Source organism: Trichomycterus rosablanca, chromosome 7, assembly GCF_030014385.1.
Source record: "Trichomycterus rosablanca isolate fTriRos1 chromosome 7, fTriRos1.hap1, whole genome shotgun sequence".
Classification (NCBI taxonomy): domain Eukaryota; kingdom Metazoa; phylum Chordata; class Actinopteri; order Siluriformes; family Trichomycteridae; genus Trichomycterus; species Trichomycterus rosablanca.
The window spans coordinates 34,530,764-34,552,571 of record NC_085994.1 but is presented as its reverse complement, the minus strand read 5'-3'; the positions used below and the strand labels follow the sequence as shown (position 1 = coordinate 34,552,571).

General features: G+C 40.5%; 1 protein-coding gene across 3 annotated transcripts in view; it reads right to left on the bottom strand.

The window, feature by feature from the left end:
- Positions 1 to 10,673, bottom strand: part of pcsk5b (proprotein convertase subtilisin/kexin type 5b) — a 72,820-nt gene extending 62,147 nt beyond the window's left edge. For 2 of the 3 annotated variants that reach the window (XM_062999288.1, XM_062999289.1), the window contains exon 1: positions 10,213 to 10,663. In XM_062999288.1, coding sequence (XP_062855358.1) covers positions 10,213 to 10,389 — 177 coding nt within the window. In that variant the 5' untranslated portion in view covers positions 10,390 to 10,663. Of the gene's footprint in view, positions 1 to 10,212 lie in introns of all 3 variants that reach the window. The other variant, XM_062999290.1, reaches the window with a different exon arrangement.
- Positions 10,674 to 21,808: the final 11,135 nt, after the last annotated feature.

The window sequence follows — 21,808 nt, the reverse complement described above, 5'->3', positions numbered from 1 at the left end:
ATAAATAATCAATAATCTGAAGGGATGTCCACATACTTTGTAGGAAAGTGGTAACTCAGTAGTTAAAATACTCTACTGGTAATCAAAAGGTTACTGGTTGAAGACCCACGTCTGCCAAGTTGGCACTTTTGGGCCCTTGAACCAGGTCCTTTATATCTTAGTATTTATTTATCACATTTGTAAGTGGCTTACATAGATAAAAGTATCAAGGCTCTTGCCACCTTAATTAGTCCACAGAATACGATCCCAAAATTCTTGGGGTCATCTGGATATTTTTTTGCGAAACTGTTGTTGTTTATCAGTGGTTCATGCCTTGCAACTCTTCCATGGATGCAACTTTTGCCCAGTGTATTTCTTCTAGTGGCATCATGTACATTGACCTTAACTGATCCCTCTAATCTTTCGGTGCTTGCCTTGGTGCCTTTGTGGCCTCTCGGATTAATCATTGATGTGTTCTTGGTGAAATTGTGGTAGACTGTCCATTTCTAGGAAGTTCACCACTGTTGTAAGGTTTCTCTGTGGATAATTGCTCCTACTGTGGTTCGCTGGAATCCTAGAGCCTTAGCAATGGATTTGCACCCTTTCCAGACTGGTAAATATTAATGACTGTTTCATCTGTATTCAAATCTATTTGGAATTTGCTGCTTTTAAGACTTTCTAACCTGCTCACATGACCAGACAGGTCTAGTTAAGTGATGTTTAGGGTCAACAGCTCTGACAGTAATCATGCCTGGTTGTTGCAAATAAACTGGCTGGTTTAGTAGCTAGGGGGCAATTACTTTTTCACATAGGGCCAAGTGAGGCCTTATTTATTACTTCAATAAATAAAACTTTACTTGGGTTATTTTTTATATTATATCTAGTTTGATTATCTGAAAAATAAACAAAATACAAACCAGATCAGTCAGATGAAAATCAATGTGCATGCTCAGTTTCTTTGTTCTGGGTCAAAGTTTCTCCAAATGCATTTAGTGCGCTTCTCTAATCTTCCAAAAATTATGTTACACATCTGCATCTGTTCTCAAGTTTGTGCAATACATACAGTACGCTTACTCACTGCTTCACTAGATCACTCTCTGACCGTGTGTAGAAAGCGGCTATGGATCAGGAGAAGTGGTGGTGCTTTTTTAAATGCTGCTAAATAAGGTGGAACACAAACTTTGTGATGTTACGGAAAATCAATAACTTTAAAATTAAAAATTGGAATGACATAATTAATCTAAAATAATAAGTGAAAAAAAACTTAATTTGGAGGTGGAAAAAGGTCCAGGACTCCTTTGGTATCTAATATCGGGTCAACTTCTGTAAGTTGCAATTTGGATCATCCAGTCCATCACGGGCCCGGCCATCCACATGATCTTGGAGAACAGGATTCATTAAACCAGTCGACTTTCTTCCATATTTCTGATGTCCAGTTCTGATGCCTGCGTGCCCATTGTGGGTGCTTTTAACAGTGGACAGGAGTTAGCAATTTAACTGGCCACAGAAGGGTCCGATTCCACTGTGTATTGTGACACATTCACTTCATCAGCAGAATTAAAATGATCTGCAATTTGAGCCACAGTAGATCATCTATTGGTCCTTACAAGCTCCATAGCCTTCATGTCCACCCAGCAACCTGGTGGCTGATCTTGGCTTGTCCCTTCTCAGACCACTTTTGGTGGGTAATTATCACGGCTGCATGTGAGCACCCGCTGCCGTTTCAGAGGTCATTCAGTGACTACCATCTTTATGTTAAAATACCATCTGTAGGTAAAACACTAGCACACCAGAGCTGACATCTCGAACTTGTCGGTTCAAATCTCAGCTCTGCTACCGGCAGGCTGGGCGCCTACACGAAAAATGCTTGGCTTGTTCGGAGAGACATTGCCTGAGTGGATTCCTCATAACTGGTCCAGATATGAACTCGCCTAGTGCAGATAAAAATATTGTCACACTTGTTGGAGGGGGCGTGTGTTAGTCATGGCTCTCCTCAATCAGGAGTGGAGGTCAACATCAGTAGAGGGGAATCGTAATGCAATTAGGTAATTGGATACGACTAAATTGTCAACTGTGGGAAAAATGCAAAAAAATGACACACAACTGTTAAAAATATACAGTACATTGCCATGAGCATTTTTGAGCTGTGTTCCAAATGTTTTGGCTCATCACTTCCACGCAGTAGGGCACAGTCAGGTCAGTTATATAAAAAAATGCAAAAATAGATCTGCAATAATATCAGCCCCAGATCCAAGCACTAATAATAATAAAATCAATCACTTAGGAAGACATTACTCGGTGTGTTAGCTTATTTAAGCACCAGCCAGCTATAAAAATATAAAACAAACAGACACATTCAGTAGTGCAACACAAATCTGGGGGCCTCCCAGGACGTTACGAGACAGGGCCCCCTTTACAAGGACGGCCGTCATGCAGAAACTTTAAAGAGGGGGCTGGGTACGACACTAGAATGAGTATGTCAATGGACTGCACACTTGAAGGGCGATGTGAACAGACACCCAAATAGGTTCACTACACGTTATTAATACAAAGTGATCTGTTAACGCCAAAGTATCATGAATGGAATCCCACTATTTTTTCCCCTGAGAATATGTGTAAATTATTATTATTTCAGTACCTCCTAGTGGGCTAGTTAACACTCAGTATTTATTACGCATGACGGGAAACAGACTCATAAATCTGTAGAAATAAAATACAGTGGTACCTTGTAACTCGACGTCCCCTAAACTCAAAATCTTCAAAACTTGGAAACTTGGTCGAGAAATTCATACCCTTAAACTCCTCTTAACTCAACGTGTTCAGCTTTTTTAGAAATTGATTTATTTAATTTCAAATTAACAACGAACAGCCTCTTTGTTCAGCGCTTGGTTTGGGCTATGCAGTAAGACATCAAAGTGCACATATGAGACGAATCTGCATTTGTGTGTAATAACCTGTCAAATTAACTCTAAAATCATCCACATGTATCTGTGTTTAGTTGGATTTTTTTCCTGTTTCACTGTTAAACTTGTGTTAATAGTTCAGGGTTCTGAGAAATTGTAAGAATCAGCTTTTTTAGGGAGAGTCTAAAACTTAACGTGACAATGTATTAAGAGAACGACACAGGAACACTAAACCTCTCTTAATTATTACTGCTCATAAGTTCTCTCCACTAATGAAATTCCTCGCTCGTTTTAGTACAAAAAGTTACGTTAAGCTATTTTGCTGCTTCTTATGTGAATGCGTCTTTACTAAATGGAATACGGTATTCCAACATCAAGTATCTCCATAATTAAGGAGCATAAGGAAACAATAAAGAAGTAAAGGTAAAAAACAGGTTTTATTGTATTTTTTATCGATTTTTAACTGTTTTTCATTGTATTTCAGTGTTTTTTTTTATATTATATTTGTGTTATTTTTAGTGTATAAGTGTCAAAACAACCCCATTATTTTAAATTAGCCTAAAAATGATCAGTCCCATGGAACCAGAAAAATACCTTAAAACTCAACGCCTTTTAAACTGAATACCACTCCCAGAACCAATTGACATTGAGTTTCAAGGTACCACTGTACTATGAATCGAAACATTAAAAGAAGGAAATCCTGACAATACATGAGGAGCTGATAAATCCACTGTGCTGTCCCATATTTAGGGCACCAATACAGCAGATCATGCTGGTCTGCCAACCTGATCTGACCCATCTGACTCAACCTTCTCTATTTTATCCAGGTTTGGGACCTCCCAGTGGCTGGGTTGTTCGACCACCCCAGTCTCAGCCACCCGAGCACTATTAATATACAATGACTCTTCATTGTTCATATTATCATCATTATTTTTCTTAATAATATTCTTATTACTGCTGGCAAATCACATTTCCTGCCTGACAGAACTAAAGAACTCATCAATTCACCTAATCGTGAACATGTTCCTACATCTGTACGTGCATACCTGGATAGGGTGGTTGCATTTTTTTTTTATTAACTCATGAGGTATTAACTGCACACGTGTATTCCAGCATTGAAACAACTGGAAGTTTCCACAGAAGTGAGGCTGGTCTATTATTGATAATCAAATCTAAATGGGTTCACTGGAAATTGACTGATAGTGGAAGTTGATGCCATTGCCGAATTATCTCTTATACACATTCTTCAAGGACTTTTAGACAGTGATGTTCACAATACAAGTCTCTAAACCACAAACCAATGTCTGATTACATTACATACATGTACATTTGGGATACAGTAGATCTGCACAAATCCTAGAAACACTTGTTACAAGCTTGTCTTAGCATTGCCCCCCATGTTTTTTTATTTATGGAAATATCCAAGTCCCCTAAACACTCCATCAACAGTTACTGCTTGCACAACACCCAGGCTGGCTAAGGATGTCTCCAGGCTACCTCCTTACACACATCCTTCATCACATCCAACATAGCAGGAAGGGATTCCCTATCCAACCTTCTCTCCCAAAAACACTGGCAGTGGTTTCAATCCAGGTCAGAGGTGCTATGAGACTGAAACCCATGTCTGTATGGTGATGGGATAGTGTATAGGACCGCTGCACCACATAAGCAGCCAATTTGTTAATTTATCTGCACATTTTAGTGCAAAGTGGACCATATTTAAAGTTTTCTAAAAAAAAAAAAATCAACATTTGTTAATTGTAAAGAATTTGATTTCTTGTGTTTGAATAACTTGAAATGTAAGCAATGGAATTTGACCAGGGGTGTGTAAAGTTTTGCATAAGACTGCAAAAGTGTAGAAGAACTGTAGACAGATCATCATCAGGCTATATTGATTCCAATGAGCGTGTCATTATTGGCTCACAGACACATATTTCCCGGTCACACAAATGACTCAGTGTCCAGAGTCCAATGTTGTGTAATTCACTACGCTTGAAACACTGATTGACCCAAGTTTCCAAGTGATAAAGTAAATAAAAACAGATTTTTCATGCTTTACATGCTTTTTCATACAAATAATAACTGAAAAGGAATCTTCAAAACACAATGTCATGGCTAGAACATTGTGTCCGATTGGGTTTTACACAACTTGGCCGCTAAGCATACACAAAAGTATTGGGACACACTTTCTTCTTAACTTCATGTGTTTTAGCCACAGCGTTTGCAAACAGGTGTAATAAATCAGTTATAAAAAGAAAGTCTATGCCAACATCAGTGCCTAGCCATGCAAATGCTCTTCTTACTGCATGGGCACAAATTCCCACAAACATCCTTCAAGTCATAAATTTGCAGACTGTATAGACTGTAACTTCCTTGTGCCCATTTAAATTGGGCTAGTCTGACTGACCCTATCACAAGGTACAGTATCATAAGAGTAGAACAGTATCTCTTGGCCACAGCAGCCTCGAAGCTTCAGCTTCCTTTCAAATATGCACTTTGCACCCATATAAACAGAGCTGGCTTGACTGGACTCTTTCCAAGAAAAGAAGCTTGCTTGACAGTGGATACTATCATTTGTGTTCTAACAGCTTTATATTTATTAAAGACCCTTTTTTGGTGGTATTGGGATCATATCTGAGCATCTGGACCAAACATCTTTCAGCACATGGTAAATGTTTGAATGTTCTAGGAGAAGATCAATGACCAGGTAGGGGAATGTGTCTAATCTCACCAAAGCTAAATCCATTTCTAATATTGTAAAAACTGGTCTACCAAAGTCTGTTTAGTGTTAAAAAGGACCACCATGTACAGTTCAATAAGATTATTCCTCATTATCTTTAGAGCCTTGTACTTTGGCTTACTTTGCTGTAGGCCTCCTTTACCAATAAAAACACATTGAACATCATGAACTGTTTGGAGTAGGGACGTCAATGATTAACTGGTTAACCTATAACCGACATAGAAGTCATTATTTGATTAATGCTTTAATGCTCTTTGTTAAAATCGCCTTTTAGATTCATTTCCAACAGTTGATGATTGATCCTGACTGAGAGCGCAGCTGCAGTATTAACTATGAGGCTACGTAGACACAGAGTGCGTGTGCTTGACTGGCCTGCCTGCAGTCCAGATCTGTCTCCTATTAAAAATGTATGACGTATTAAAAATAAGAGAATCGGACAACACAGACCACTGAAACACGTCTCTGTCCCAACTGTTTCGAGAGTGTTCTAAGCCATCAAATTTAAATGTGGTTATATTTACAAAATACTCTTGTTTTGTACTTTCATGTTTTTAATGCATTTAACAAGACGTCCATTTGCCTCATTAAGGTCTCCTCGTTACCTCATTAATTTTCCACAAGGAAACTTTAATTCTGTGGACAGAAATCAACTTCTTCTCGTGAAGGAACTTCAGTGGTCTGCAAAGAGACCTGATCTCAACCTAATTAAACAGCTTTGGGATGAACTGGAATGTGGAGCCAGCACTTCTTAACCACCAGTTCCCGATGCTGGTGAAATGCTATTTATACTGACTGAACAGTAATTCCTCATACACATTCCAAAATCTTGTGAAAAGCCCTCCCAGAGATGTGAAACTGTTTGGATTGTGCAACAACACTGAACCTGTCAATCACAAGAGACAGACTTGCTGTCTCGAACCTCATCTTTCTACATCTGATCCTGCAACATCTGCACCCCACGGAAGCGGCTCAGATTCTAGTTCAGTTCTAGTTCATATCCACTACTGTTAGGTGAACCTTTGTCTGCCTTTACGTTCCATGTCTCCATTTCCAATACAAACCATTAAGATCGCAGCCACAGCCTGGATCAAGTCCTCACTTTCCAGGCCTCATAATACTCTTCTTCAGATTATGTACGCTCTTTGCTTCAGAATTCCACACCTGCACACCAGCTCAGAGGGGGCCTGACGTGTCCTAATCCTAGATCCAAGCATAACACCAGTCAAGATCTCACCGTTCTAGTGTCCTGGCTTCTGCCCGAGAAAGGTGCAGTGACCCCTTTTGTTAAATCTGAAGCTGTGCTTGGGATGTCTATTATGCAAGCCGGTTTCAAAACTCAGCGAAGCTATTGGTCAGCTGGGTGTATACACAGACATAATAATCTAGGTCAGGTGAAATGCCTTTATTCGTCATATATACTGTAGATATAATATGTACAAGGGCAGTCATTGTACGGCGTCCCTGAAGCTGAGATGTTTTAAGGGCTTTGCTCAAGGGTGGATTCAATTCCACAACCTTCCAGTTAACCGACAGCTCTACCCACTAGGCTACTACTGCCCCTTGATCGACATGACTGACATGATGTCTGAGAAAGGGTGGCCGAATCCCTGCGACGGATTGGCACCCAGGGTTTCCCAGTGGAGCCAGACCCGCTGCAACCCTGACTACGATAAAGCAGTTAAAGCCCTCAGGTGGCACAGTGGTCTATTATGCTAGCTCACCATCACTGGGATCCTGGTTTGAATTTCAGCTGTGCTATCAACCAGTCGGGCATCTACACAGACATGAAGCCCTGCGATGGATTGGCGCCCAGTCCAGGGTATTCCTACCTCACATCCAGTGTTTCCTAGTGTAGAGCCGTGCTGGCTTTGACCCTGATTAGTCTGAAGACATTCCTATTAGAACAATACCAAAGATAATGCTACCTGTTCACATTTTTACATTTTGCATTTGTTGGTTGTGCATTTTACTCATCTTTAATTTATAAAGTTTAATCCAAAAAACTGGATTGGGAAACACCAAGGTGTAAGACCTGCAGCAGGCCGCTCTTTACCTCTCATCTCTAAAAGTATGGCCAACATTATGCGTCATCATGTTTTGGACCTTGTACTTTGGCCACTGTGCTGTCTACCTACTTGGCATAAACAACACAAATAAAAAGTATGGAGACACTTCAAATAAATAGTTTGCTCTGAAGTTTTTCTCAAAAGTCTCGGAACACATGCAGTAAATACACAAGAAGCTACAGGCCAACAGAATATTCTCATCTTTTTACATTAAAATGTATTAAACTTTTACTCTGGTTGAAACTGTCCAACGTCATAATGTTAAATAGATGCTTTTACATGTTTTTTTGTAATTACTTTGTTTTTTGTAAAAGCAGTGTCTGAGTTTTGGGGGTCCAATTTGGCTCACAGATACAAAAGGCGCATTGCTGCTAAAAATGCGACCTCTGCTGGCCACAGACAATGACGCGCCCCCTCTGACATGTGCGCCAGATACTGCACACTATGGTGCTCTGTGATTTAACCACCCTTTGTACAAGAACCTGAACCAGCCAGCAGAGGTCGCAATTGCAGCAGCAGTGAGGACCTAGTGTAACCTCCTCCCACAGACACAGCAAACTGTTGGATGCTCGGCCAGGCATGGTCTCTGAAAGCGTAAGATTTAGACCGCTGTGCCACACGGGCACCAAAAACGACACAATTTTACATATCAATTCTGCTTTTTTTTTCTTTCAGCTGTTTCTGGGTCGCCACAACAGTTGTGGTCCACATACCTGATGTGCCAGTTTTTACGCTAGACTCAAAACATATCTTCCTTAATGTGGCATGGGCGAGTTACCTTTGATGGTATAAACAATGCAAAGAAGCCTAAAGAGGTCTCCATCATGGCTAAAGAAGCCTTCATCATGAAGAATAAAAAAATATGAAACTATAGCAATGCTGCCTAGGTTAGGACATCACTGTAGACATGACCAACAAACTAGATGGGCACTTGTAGCAATCAGTCATGTAAATATGCCATATATAAGCCAGAAAACAGCCCAAAGTAAATAAAATTTAAATAAACAGCTATGAACACCTGCCCAGTCTGTAAGTTTCAAAAGTGGACAATAAAATCTTACAGAGCAAGTGCACAAAATGACTCAGGAACAAAGTCTGTCAAAAAAGTGGTGTCCAAAAAAAGTGTTAAACTAGGTCAATCTACTGAAATTTACAGATCCATGTCAAATCTTTCCAAAGTGGGAAACTCCAAGTTAGCTCTAAGAGTACAGATGATGCCAAGTGAGGCAGAAGACTCTATCATGAAAAAGTAAACAAATATGAATCTGTAGCCATGCTGCCTAGGTCAGACCAAACTGCATGATTTCAGGTTTAACTTATGGACAATCCTTCAAACCCTAGCTACAGATCTAAACAATCATTTGATTCATAAATTGATAGACAGTTAGTCTTCACTGACATGTCCAGATACATCTAAAACTAGGTGAAACTTCCAGACCGCAGGTCCAGACCAGAACTTCTCAGTGGCGACTTCAAGTTAACTTGGAGAGTACAGATGATGCCAAGTAAGGCAGGAGAAGACTCTATCATTAAGAAATAAACTAATATGAATCTGTAGCCATGCTGCCTAGGTCAGTCCACCCTTCTAAAAAGGGTCAACAAACTAGAAGTGAATATTATAATTTCATGTTTAACTAATGGACAATCCTTCAAACTTTAGCTACAGATCTAAATAATCATTTGATTCATAAACTGGTACACACAGTAAGTCTTCACTGACATGTCCAGATACATCTGAAACTAGGTGAAACTTTTACATTGCCGGTCCAGACCAGAACTTCTCAGTGGCGACTCCAAGTTAACTTTTAGAGTACAGATGATGCCAAGTGAGGCAGGAGAAGACTATCATGATGAAGTAAACTAATATGAATCTGTAGCCATGCTGCCTAGGTCAGACCACCCTTCTAAAAAGGGTCAACAAACTAGTAGTGAATATTATAATTTCATGTTTAACTTATGGACAATCCTTCAAACCCTAGCTACAGATCTAAACAATCATTTGATTCATAAATTGATAGACAGTTAGTCTTCACTGACATGTCCAGATACATCTAAAACTAGGTGAAACTTCCAGACTGCAGGTCCAGACCAGAACTTCTCAGTGGCGACTTCAAGTTAACTTGGAGAGTACAGATGATGCCAAGTGAGGCAGGAGAAGATTCTATCATTAAGAAATAAACTAATATGAATCTGTAGCCATGCTGCCTAGGTCAGACCACCCTTCTAAAAAGGGTTAACAAAGTAGAACAACACTTGTTAAATAAATATTATGATTTCAGGTTGAACTTCAACAATCCTTCAAATCTAAACAGTCATTTGATTCATAAATTGATAGACAGTTAGTCTTCACTGACATGTCCAGATGTATCTGAAACTAGGTGAAACTTTTAGACCGCAGGTCCAGACCAGAACTTCTCAGTGGTGACTCCAAGTTAACTTGGAGAGCACAGAGGATGCAAAGTGAGGCCAGAGAACGGTGTAAATCCGGCACCAGAATGACAGAATTGTGTAAGGAAAGCCCTACCTGGCCCAGGTTCTTGTATCCGTATCTTTGTGCTATATGTTCCGCCAGCTCGTTGCCGCCGGTAATGCGAACCGCCCAGTGGTTGGTGTAAACCCGAGCTCTCGGAGCGGCGATGCCGAAGCACAGAGCCAGGACACACAGCGAGCCCAAACTGCGCAAAGAGCCGTCCACAACCATGTTTATCCCCCGCTGTCTCTCTCTATCCGCTCCCGCTCGGCAAAGCAGTCCAACTCGGTCGTACCGCAGAGCAGGGATTCTCACCGAACTGTGCGCTTGACCTCCACATAGGCTGGAGAGAGAGAGAGTCCGAGCCGAGCTGCTCCAATCCTCGGATCAGTGTGCTTCTACGTGTGCGCATGCGCGTGCGTGTTCCCCGTGTTTGCGTCCTTTAGCCTCGCAGCGCATATAGCGTTCCCTCAGCGCTCCGTACCCACCGCTCCGACCCACAGCCGACCGTGCTCAGCGCGGCTTCGGTCAATTTTGGTAGGAGACGGTTCTGTTAGTTCTCTCACCCCTCGGTTTTTTGGTAAAGTGGAGCTGGAGCTTCTAGCGCCGCCCTCAAACAACTAGCGACACTGTGGAGTAGCTTAAGGGGAGCGTGGAAGAGGTTCGGAACTCCGCTGGGTCCTAAACACTCCCTGACAGGTCTGGACTACACAGTACTAGCACATCAAACGGGCTGCTAATTTATGGGACGCTAAAAGGGTCAGGCCTATAATTCAAGGTTCGAATTACAGGGGGATTGGGAAGGGGGTCTGACCCTCCTAATTAATACCTGGGCTCCCCCAAAAAAGGTAAAAACAACAATTCAGTTGGGTGGTTAGTTTGCTATACTGTAACTTCAGGCAAAAGCATTCACCAGCGTGCAGTTGACAATAGAATTCATTCATTCTTCTTCATTTTCTTATCCGCTTATACAATTAGGGTCGCGGGGGGGGGGGGGGGGGGGGGGTGCTGGAGCCTATCCCAGCTTTTCAATGGGCGCAAGGCACACAGTAACACCCTGGACGGGGCACCAGTCCATCCCAGGGCAGACACACGTATACACACACACACACACACACACACACACACCCATTCACTTATAGGGCAATTCAGTGTCTCCAATTAACCTGACTGCATGTTTTTGGACTGTGGGAGGAAACTGGAGCTCCCGGATGAAAACCCACGTGGACACGGGAAGAACATGCAAACTCTGCACAAAAAGGACCCGGACCGCCCCGCCTGGGGATCAAACCCAGGACCTTCTTGCTGTGAGGCGAATTCAGAATAAAAAAAAAACAATAAAGTGTATTGAATAAGCTAGATAGCTAATTACAGTAATATTAAATACTGTATAATAAACCATAATGAACGAGACCAGAAATTGTATGGTCCATTTTAGCAGTGTCCGAAATCATATTGTTCCAGGCATGAATACGGGAAATATACATATACATTTTAAATATACATAAGTTGACCCCCCCACCAATTTCCACTAAATTGTTAACTAATCAGGGCCGCCATGAGGAATTCTGGGCTCCCTAAAATTACCATGCACTTGAGCCCCTGCTTTACCAAAACCTGTCCCGCTGTTTTTATATTGACATCAATCTGACAGACAGATGAATGGAACGGCAGACAGTTAAAAAGTTGTAAAAACACTAGTGAGGTTGGAGGTATTTAGCGTCTTTTGTTTCTAGTGCGATATATCCACCTAAAATCTACACTAAACGCAGGCCGCTCAGGTGGCGCAGCGGTAAAGTACGCTAGCGCACCAGAGTTGGGGTTTCGAATACATCGAATCGAATCTCAGCTCTGCCTCGAATCTGAACAGATTGGCTGTTGTTCAGGGTTAGGGGTAAAAAGTCGGATCATTGGTCCTCATAACTGGTGCAACTGCGGCCCCTGCTGGCTGACTGATGGCGCCTGCCCAGCACTGAGGAATAATGCTGATGGGGGTGTGACCCTCCGTACACAGTGCCCCTCGGTGTATGAACTCGACTTGTGCAGGTGAAAAATGCAGTCTGTACTGACTGTACGTGCCGGCTGGGGCGTATGTCAGTTGAGAGGCGTCTTCAGTCAGCGGTGAAGGGTCGAACCAGTATAGAGGACGCAATCAGGGTAATTGGACACGACTAGATTAGGGATGGGGGGGGAATCTACACTAAACGCTAAGACAGGAAAATATTATTAAGACTCCACAAATTAATAATATTGCTGCAGTAAGGCTGCATTCACATGATACACGGTAAAACCGCTTTTGTGCCAGCCCTGCTAGTGTTTTCTATGGAGTGAGGCGTTGCCACTTTCCTCGCGGCTAAGCATCAGATTTGTCGCATTGACTCATGATTTTTACCGTTTGCCAATCTGATTGAACTTTGGACCAGTTTGCCGCTATCCTTTTCAAAGCACCAACAATGAGACAAACTGTTAATAAGACATTGTCCGAAGCAAACCACAGACATGGCAGAGAGAAACTGATTCTTACACAGCCAGCAGAATGCGAGCGAAAGGCTTAAACGCTCTGGTAAGCAGCAACATGTGCCCAGCCTCACGGTGAATGAAGCACAAAATGCTCATCATGTGAATACAGCCTACGAAATATATAGCTTTTTGCAACATTATGGTCCAGTTCTGACACATTCTGCTTGACTGATTTTATAAGGTTACGAGGGGCCCTCTGATGAGCTATTCTATACATTTTAACAGGAGTTTTTTTGGAAACTGGCTTTTTTTTTAGAAGTTATCTTGACTTGCTCTGAGTTGTTGCCTTGCAGACAACATCCAGATTTAGTTTCCTGCTAGATTAGATTACATTCTCCTCTGATATGTATCACTTTATGTGTGTTTTCTTTAACAGCACATTGTAACCCAGTTTTTGGGAAAATATCCAAGCCTTCTTCCTCCAGTCATTCTTTTTCCAACAAATGATGACGTATTTTTATTGAATCCAAGTGCAAATTGCACAATCATTTTATTACAGCATAAACAGGAACATATTTTAGGTACATATGGTAGAAACAGCAATTTTGTTTGTTTTGCAAAAGAGTTTGCAAGGAGTTTAATTTATTTATTAGAATTTTAACATGTTTTACACTTTGGTTACATTCATGCCAGGACCTGTGGTTACCAGTTACACATAATTCATCAGTTGAAGTTCAATTTTAAACATCATTACTGGCGATTTTGTATCTTCAAATCACCTAACTTACACGTCTTTAGGCTTTGAGAGTCTTTAGACTTTGATTAAGGTCACTGAACACCTTTGGGACGTCCAGCATCGGTGTCTAATGTGCTGGGCATCTTGTGGAAAACTTTTCCAGATGATTGGGGGCCGGTATAGCCAGAAACTGGGAACAAACTCCTTATAAATGCTAATAGGTTTGGAACAGTTTGGGTTTTCAACAAGCTCTTCGTCATGTGTCCACATACTTTTGACCATATAGTGTAGCTTACAGAAAATTGAGGAAATGTACTTACTAGTGATTGATTGTTTTTGTAACTGTGGCCTGGTTTCTTCCACCTGCACATTTAGCAGCGACCAGCAGTGTGAACCTGCACTAATTACAGCTGACGACAAACGATGAGGGGGGCAGGAATATCACATGGTCCTTGTAAAACCACATGAAAGAGATGCAAACACCCCACCATTCAGGGCTGCATATTCATTTAAAGTAGCCCAAAAAGGAGGAAAAAAACACACACACACATGAAAACTTTGGAGTGAAATCAACTATCCAGCTCACAGAGGAAGCAAGCAGCCCCATTCAGCACCAACTCGCTACCAGGAGAAATGGAAGGGGGGTGCAAATCCTGCGTGACAGCCGTTTACCCCGTGAGACAAACACCCCCTCCTCCTTAAGTGTCTTTCTTTTGTCCAAAGGATCTGAGGATGGCTAATAGTGACAGCTCTGCCCCCAATCCTCCATCTCGCATTCCTATGCACATTCCTATTGCCGCTCCATGCGACATCAACAATTTGGGGAGCATGAATAAAAGCAATGAAGTGTGTTTTATACCAGGGACTGAAATCAACACCCACCACCTGCTAAAAACAGGGCAAAGTTGGCAGTGATGTGTAACTATAAAACTTGCCTAAGTAAATGTTCAAATAAATAAAAATGTCACATGACTTAAAATGACTAAATAAGAATAAACAAATAACGGCACAATTTTGTAATTTGGTTGATTGACCACATGCACAGTTGAGGTCAAAATGGTATGTACACATGCAAGAGACAAATGAGACTTTCTGTGACTAAATGACTGGAACACACACTCTATAAAAATTTAATTTCTTAAACATAAACATAACTGACTACAGTTGAAGACTTAAGTCTGAGCCACAAGCATTACAATGGGAAAGTCCTGAATACTTAGAAAGGGTTTAACAGATTTAACCATGGTTTAATCACGGACGTCGGGAAGAAAGTTTAATCTCTCACTTTTTGCTAAAAAAAGAAATTTGTCCAGATGGTCAGGTACAACCCAGAAACCAAAAAACGGCTGTCATGATTTGGTAAATGCTTTTTCAAAATTGGCACGTTCCGGTTTGTCCTGAGGTTGTTGAACGAAAAAGTCTTCTGTTAGAGAGTCGTGCACTCAGATAAAACAAAGATTGAGTTATTTTACCAAAGTATGTTTGGAGGTGAAAAGGTGTTTCAAACATAGTGGACGTGGTATTATGGTTTGTGCTGAAATGAACTAAGAGACAGATAACCAATGATCAGCTATGCTGTATGTATGAGCGTTCTTCAAAAAGTTTCCGCACTTTTTAAAAACTCTATTTATGAAGAACTTGAAAAACAATTTGCATTACTTTTCTACAGTCACCTTTCCATGCATTTTTCCCAGCGCCTTACCAACTTTTTAATGCCATCTGCAAAAATCTTTTTTGGTTGAGTGTATAGCCACTGATGCACCACTGCTTTCACATCATCATCATATGAAAATCTTCTTCCCCTTAAAGCTTCTTTGAGCATCCAAAAAGGTGCAAATCAGATGGAGCTAAATCCGGATTATAAGCTCTCTCTCAGTCTCTCAGACACGACACGAGAATTACTACTCCTCCCACCCTCAACTTTTCCAACCAAAATATAAAAGTGCGGAAACTTTTTGAAGATCCGTCGTATATTTCATGAGTCATGATTCTTATTGCTTCTAGAAAACCCAGAAAGAATCCAAAATTAAAACGTATAAAAGATCAAAACAGTGCTTCAAAGAGGCCAAATACTGAATGCCTTATTCTTAAGTGTAATAATCCCCCATAACCATTTTAGAAATCATATTGGTGTATGTCAAATGTAAACAAACTGCTTTAGTAAAACTTTATAAAATAGTTGCTAAATGTCCCCAAATTACAGTCACAAAGTAGCCTAACCTCAGAAAAAAATGAAAACCACTACAAGCTTCACAAAACTGGAATTCATGACAGGATTGCCATTACTATTTAAAAAAATACTTAGATTCCTAGGTAACGGAAAAGTCAGTCATATGTTCATTATATTGTTTACATCCAGAGGGATTTTTTAGAGGGAAACCAATTGATGTCTTTAGCCCACAATGCAAAATGCTAAATATAGAGAAAACATAGTAAATATTGAATATATATTGTGTCTTGTATAAATGGTGTGGCTTAATGTTAATGCCCTGTAACAGTAAGCTATATGAGCATTTATCATTAGAACATTATTAGACCACCCCAAATTTCAAACATCCCTAAAATGTGCATACATGGACAAAATGTGATTTATATGAATAGGTTTTGTGCGCACATTCCACAAAATGTTTTGGACCAGCTGATGACAGCCGTCCTCCTCTGAACTGTAGCTATTTGGCTGGTGTGCGTCTGGGCTCTAAAAAACACTTGAGAAACATCTTTTCAAAGGGAGGCCCCCTTTTTTTACTCAATTAGATGCAAGCTTTATTTAGACATTGCACAGACTGCTCTTCTCGACCTGCATGTGTGAGTGGTGCGGGCTGCAGGAAAACAAGCCGCTGCAGACACAATAGTGCCTCTGTAGCCCCTCACTATAGTGTAGGATCCACCAATGTGAGCAGGTGATGAGTGGAACCCCCCAACAAACAAGAACTGGAGAGATGGTGTGCTAAAAAATTGAGACTTACTGTAGCCAAAATTTGTATCTGCAGAACAATGTGTGTGTAAGATTAACTGAATGTGACACACAATCATAAAGGTTTTTAAAAAGGTTTGGGCACTGTTTGACAAATCATGCCTGTTATGCAGTTATGTGCTGCAGTTAACACTGATATTATGGAAAGACAAAATGTTAAATAACATCATAGATCAGTCATTATTTAGCTTAGTTTTTAAAATACAGTGAGCAGAAAGAAGTATTTATCATATTATATATTATACATATTACATATTATATTATATATTATTTATGGCAAATTGTCACGTTTAAGAGGGTCTTATTGGTTGACTTGCGATTTTAAAATCCTTCATTCGTTTTTCCGTGGGATTTAGGTCAGGAGATTGACTAGGCCAAAGTTTGGTACTTCAAAGTGTTCTAACTAATCTCATAATAAGTCTCATGTACTAATGTTCATGTACTAATTTTTTATGAACATTTTTCATCTTGTTTTCTTTTTGTGTGGGGTGTAGAAACAGATGATTGTGGTCTAGTGTTGTGCTTTATTGCTGTTTATGTTGTTCTTCCTTCAAAGTCTTTGCTTGTGACTGCTGACTGATACACTGATCAGCCATAACATTAAAACCACCTCCTTGTTTCTACACTCACTGTCCATTTTATCAGCTCCACTTGCCATATAGAAGCACTTTGTAGTTCTACAATTACTGACTGTAGTCCATCTAATTTTTTTTAAGCTTTCTTCATGTTCTTCAATGGTCAGGACCCCCACAGGACCACCACAGAGCAGGTATTATTTAGGTAGTGGATCATTCTCAGCACTGCAGTGACACTGACACTGGTGGTGTGTTAGTATGTGTTGTGCTGGTATGAGTGGATCAGACACAGCAGCGCTGCTGGAATTTTTAAACACTGTGTCCACTCACTGTCCACTCTATTAGACACTCCTACCTAGTTGGTCCACCTTGTAGATGTAAAGTCAGAGACGATCGCTCATCTATTGCTGCTGTTTGAGTTGGTCATCTTCTAGACCTTCATCAGTGGTCACATGACGCTGCCCACGGGGGCGCTGTTGGCTGGATGTTTTTGGTTGGTGGACTATTCTCAGTCCAGCAGGGACAGTGAGGTGTTTAAAAACTCCAGCAGCGCTGATGTGTATTATCCACTCATACCAGCACAACACACACTAACACACCACCACCATGTCATTGTCACTGCAGTGCTGACAATGACCCACCACTTAAATAGTACCTACTCTGTGGGGGTCCTGACCATTGAAGAACAGGGTGAAAGCAGGCTAAAAAAAGAACTTTAAAGTGCTTCTATATGGTAAGTGGAGCTGATAAAATGGACAGTGAGTGTAGAAACAAGGAGGTGGTCATATTTCATGTTATGGCTGATTGGTGTATATACTATACTGTATATACTAACTGTATATGTCCGCTCAAGCAGCGTCTGACTGCATATACATTCATGATCCCATAAGAGTTCTAAAATCAGGAGAGACGAATGTGGCGGACATAGAAGCTTGCTGCAGGCAACACGTGTATCTCATCCTCTTGTGTACAGAACATTTAGCCTACTATATATAGTGTGGTGTGTGCACAACGTCCAAATCACATACCATCCTCTTTTACAGAATGTGTTATAGACATTAAGCAGCACATACCTGTATATACTTATGTCTGAGATGTCATTGTAAAATGTTGTGTAGTCTAGCTGTCTGGGGATGATTTGTGGTTACTTTTACACATGCAGAAAATCAAACTAGTTGTACTGACAGGGATGTTTAAGCTGTTTGCCATAACTCTGTAGCTGTGTAATATTTTTATCTTTGAGAACTTTTGTTTTATATTTAAGAAGTTTATGTACCTTTGAAATTTTTGCTGCTAATTGTTTAAATTGAAACCAAGTGCAATTTGCACAAAAAGTAGTTTTTTACATTTATTTTATTCAGCATTTATATTTACATACTATTTACATAGAAACTGGCTACTTTTAAAATTGCGACTAAATAGTTTTTTTTAAAGCATAATACCTTTTCCAAACAGATCTTTCCATTCCTAACTCTTTATGCTTAGAAATAAGATAGTATGTCAAAAGCCATTTGACAGTTGTCCACCTTAATGCAAATACACCAGTTTATACAGTCTGTTCAGATCAAAATAATAGTTTAACCCTGTGTTATTTATTAGACTGACCTAGCAGTGTCATGGACAATGTTGCCCTGAGTTGTCATGACATTTATCTGCTCAGTAGTGTCATGTCACCCTTATTGATTGTTTCCATGAAAGCAAAAATGAGCTGTTATACATCAGAACAGCTTGTTGTACTTAATGTTCTGGGATGTCATTTAGAACAACCCTCATAAATGACTGCTCTGATCTAATAAAATCTTGGCTGTCCCTCCACCCAGTCCTGTAAAATTGATATACACACACACACACACACACACACACACACACATATATATATATACAGTGTATCACAAAAGTGAGTACACCCCTCACATTTCTGCAAATATTTTATTATATCTTTTCATGGGACAACACTATAGAAATAAAACTTGGATATAACTTAGAGTAGTCAGTGTACAGCTTGTATAGCAGTGTAGATTTACTGTCTTCTGAAAATAACTCAACACACAGCCATTAATGTCTAAATGGCTGGCAACATAAGTGAGTACACCCCACAGTGAACATGTCGAAATTGTGCCCAAAGTGTCAATATTTTGTGTGACCACCATTATTATCCAGCACTGCCTTAACCCTCCTGGGCATGAAATTCACCAGAGTTGCACAGGTTGCTACTGGAATCCTCTTCCACTCCTCCATGATGGCATCACGGAGCTGGTGGATGTTAGACACCTTGAACTCCTCCACCTTCCACTTGAGGATGCGCCACAGGTGCTCAATTGGGTTTAGTCCATCACCTTTACCTTCAGCTTCCTCAGCAAGGCAGTTGTCATCTTGGAGGTTGTGTTTGGGGTCGTTATCCTGTTGGAAAACTGCCATGAGGCCCAGTTTTCGAAGGGAGGGGATCATGCTTTGTTTCAGAATGTCACAGTACATGTTGGAATTCATGTTTCCCTCAATGAACTGCAGCTTCCCAGTGCCAGCAACACTCATGCAGCCCAAGACCATGATGCTACCACCACCATGCTTGACTGTAGGCAAGATACAGTTGTCTTGGTACTTCTCACCAGGGCGCCACCACACATGCTGGACACCATCTGAGCCAAACAAGTTTATCTTGGTCTCGTCAGACCACAGGGCATTCCAGTAATCCATGTTCTTGGACTGCTTGTTTTCAGCAAACTGTTTGCTGGCTTTCTTGTGCGTCAGCTTCCTTCTGGGATGACGACCATGTAGACCGAGTTGATGCAGTGTGCGGTGTATGGTCTGAGCACTGACAGGCTGACCTCCCATGTCTTCAACCTCTGCAGCAATGCTGGCAGCACTCATGTGTCTATTTTTTAAAGCCAACCTCTGGATATGACGCCGAACACGTGGACTCAACTTCTTTGGTCGACCCTGGCGAAGCCTGTTCCGAGTGGAACCTGTCCTGGAAAACCGCTGTATGACCTTGGCCACCATGCTGTAGCTCAGTTTCAGGGTGTTAGCAATCTTCTTATAGCCCAGGCCATCTTTGTGGAGAGCAACAATTCTATTTCTCACATCCTCAGAGAGTTCTTTGCCATGAGGTGCCATGTTGAATATCCAGTGGCCAGTATGAGAGAATTGTACCCAAAACACCAAATTTAACAGCCCTGCTCCCCATTTACACCTGGGACCTTGACACATGACACCAGGGAGGGACAACGACACATTTGGGCACAATTTGGACATGTTCATTGTGGGGTGTACTCACTTATGTTGCCAGCTATTTAGACATTAATGGCTGTGTGTTGAGTTATTTTCAGAAGGCAGTAAATCTACACTGCTATACAAGCTGTACACTGACTACTCTAAGTTATATCCAAGTTTCATGTCTATAGTGTTGTCCCATAAAAAGATATAATGAAATATTTGCAGAAATGTGAGGGGTGTACTCACTTTTGTGATACACTGTATATATATATATATATATATATATATATATATATATATATATATATAGTTGTACTATAAAACAACTTAATACCATTCCCCTAATTAATTTTGTTTTACTGTGTGTGAATATAAAGTGTATAAATGTACCAGAAGTATATTAAACAAACAAAATTAAACACTTACTGTATTTCCCAGTACTGTGTTTATATGAAACCTAAAGTCATACCTCCCTCTAGCGGTTACTAACAGAACTGCCCGCTCAACACTGGGACCAATGTTATTGTTTATTCATCTCCATCGACCGCATCTTTGTGACTGGGGTCACTTAAGAGTTTTCTTTCTTTCTTCACCCATTAAAAGTACATTAAACAGTAGTATCTTTTTTTTACCTTATGTTTACATGGAAATTTGTCCAGTTGCCACGAATAAGAAGCTGCTGGAAAACAGGAGTTTTTTCAGGAGTGAAGGAGGTGGGGTTGTCATCATGTACATTTTAATGGGTGCAGAAAACTAGGCCTATTTATATAAGCAGCTGTAGTAAAGTGACAAGTAAAACATACACACTAGTACGGATATCAAGGCCCTAGACATAAATCGAATATTCCTGTCATATTAACCACTGATGGGAACACAGACAGATCCTACCTTATGCAGCTATTAAGAGTCATATGTTTATAATTTTGACATCAGTATAATGGGACATTTTGTGCATATCTGGAAATGTAAGAACTTTCTAGACCACTAAATTCATGACTGTATTTTTTGACCCATTAGTTCCAATCCAGCACAGGGCTTTGGTCATACCCAATGCCCCTAGATGTAGCCCATCATGTCCGTGTAGACACCCAGCCGAAGTGGGCTAGTGTAATAGAGCACTGCGCTACCAGAGCACCCAGAAGATCCCAAATCACATTCTACAGTACTAAAGAGTTTGCTTTAACAGTAACTCTTTACCATTTAATGGAGGAGGAAAAAGTTGAGATACAGCCCTTTTTTCTTTTGAAGGTGCATTTAGTAGTAACCACCAGACTAAATCACACTTGGTAGAGCAGAGCAGCCCATTACATCAGTTGTTTGTAACAAAATATTTGGACCAGTGTCGAGTAATCACATTTACTCAAACATAAGAACTATTAGACACGCAAATCTAAAATGTAAATTATAAAACGGATAGTTCCGGTCCTAAAATCTGATTGGCTGAGCCGCGTTCGAAGCCGTTGTAAAATCCCCGATAAACTCACACCTATGACCACCTCACATCATTCCATATTAATACGCCACTGAAAAGAAAAATTTAATGTTATTTTCGCCCTCATGTTGCCTAGCAACACTGTTAATCGAACTATTTTGCGTCGCGGAAGAATGCTTTATTGTAAGTCTATACACGATAAATACATTTATGAATTAAACATTGTTGTATTTATTATATTTTATGTTGACCGCCGTTTT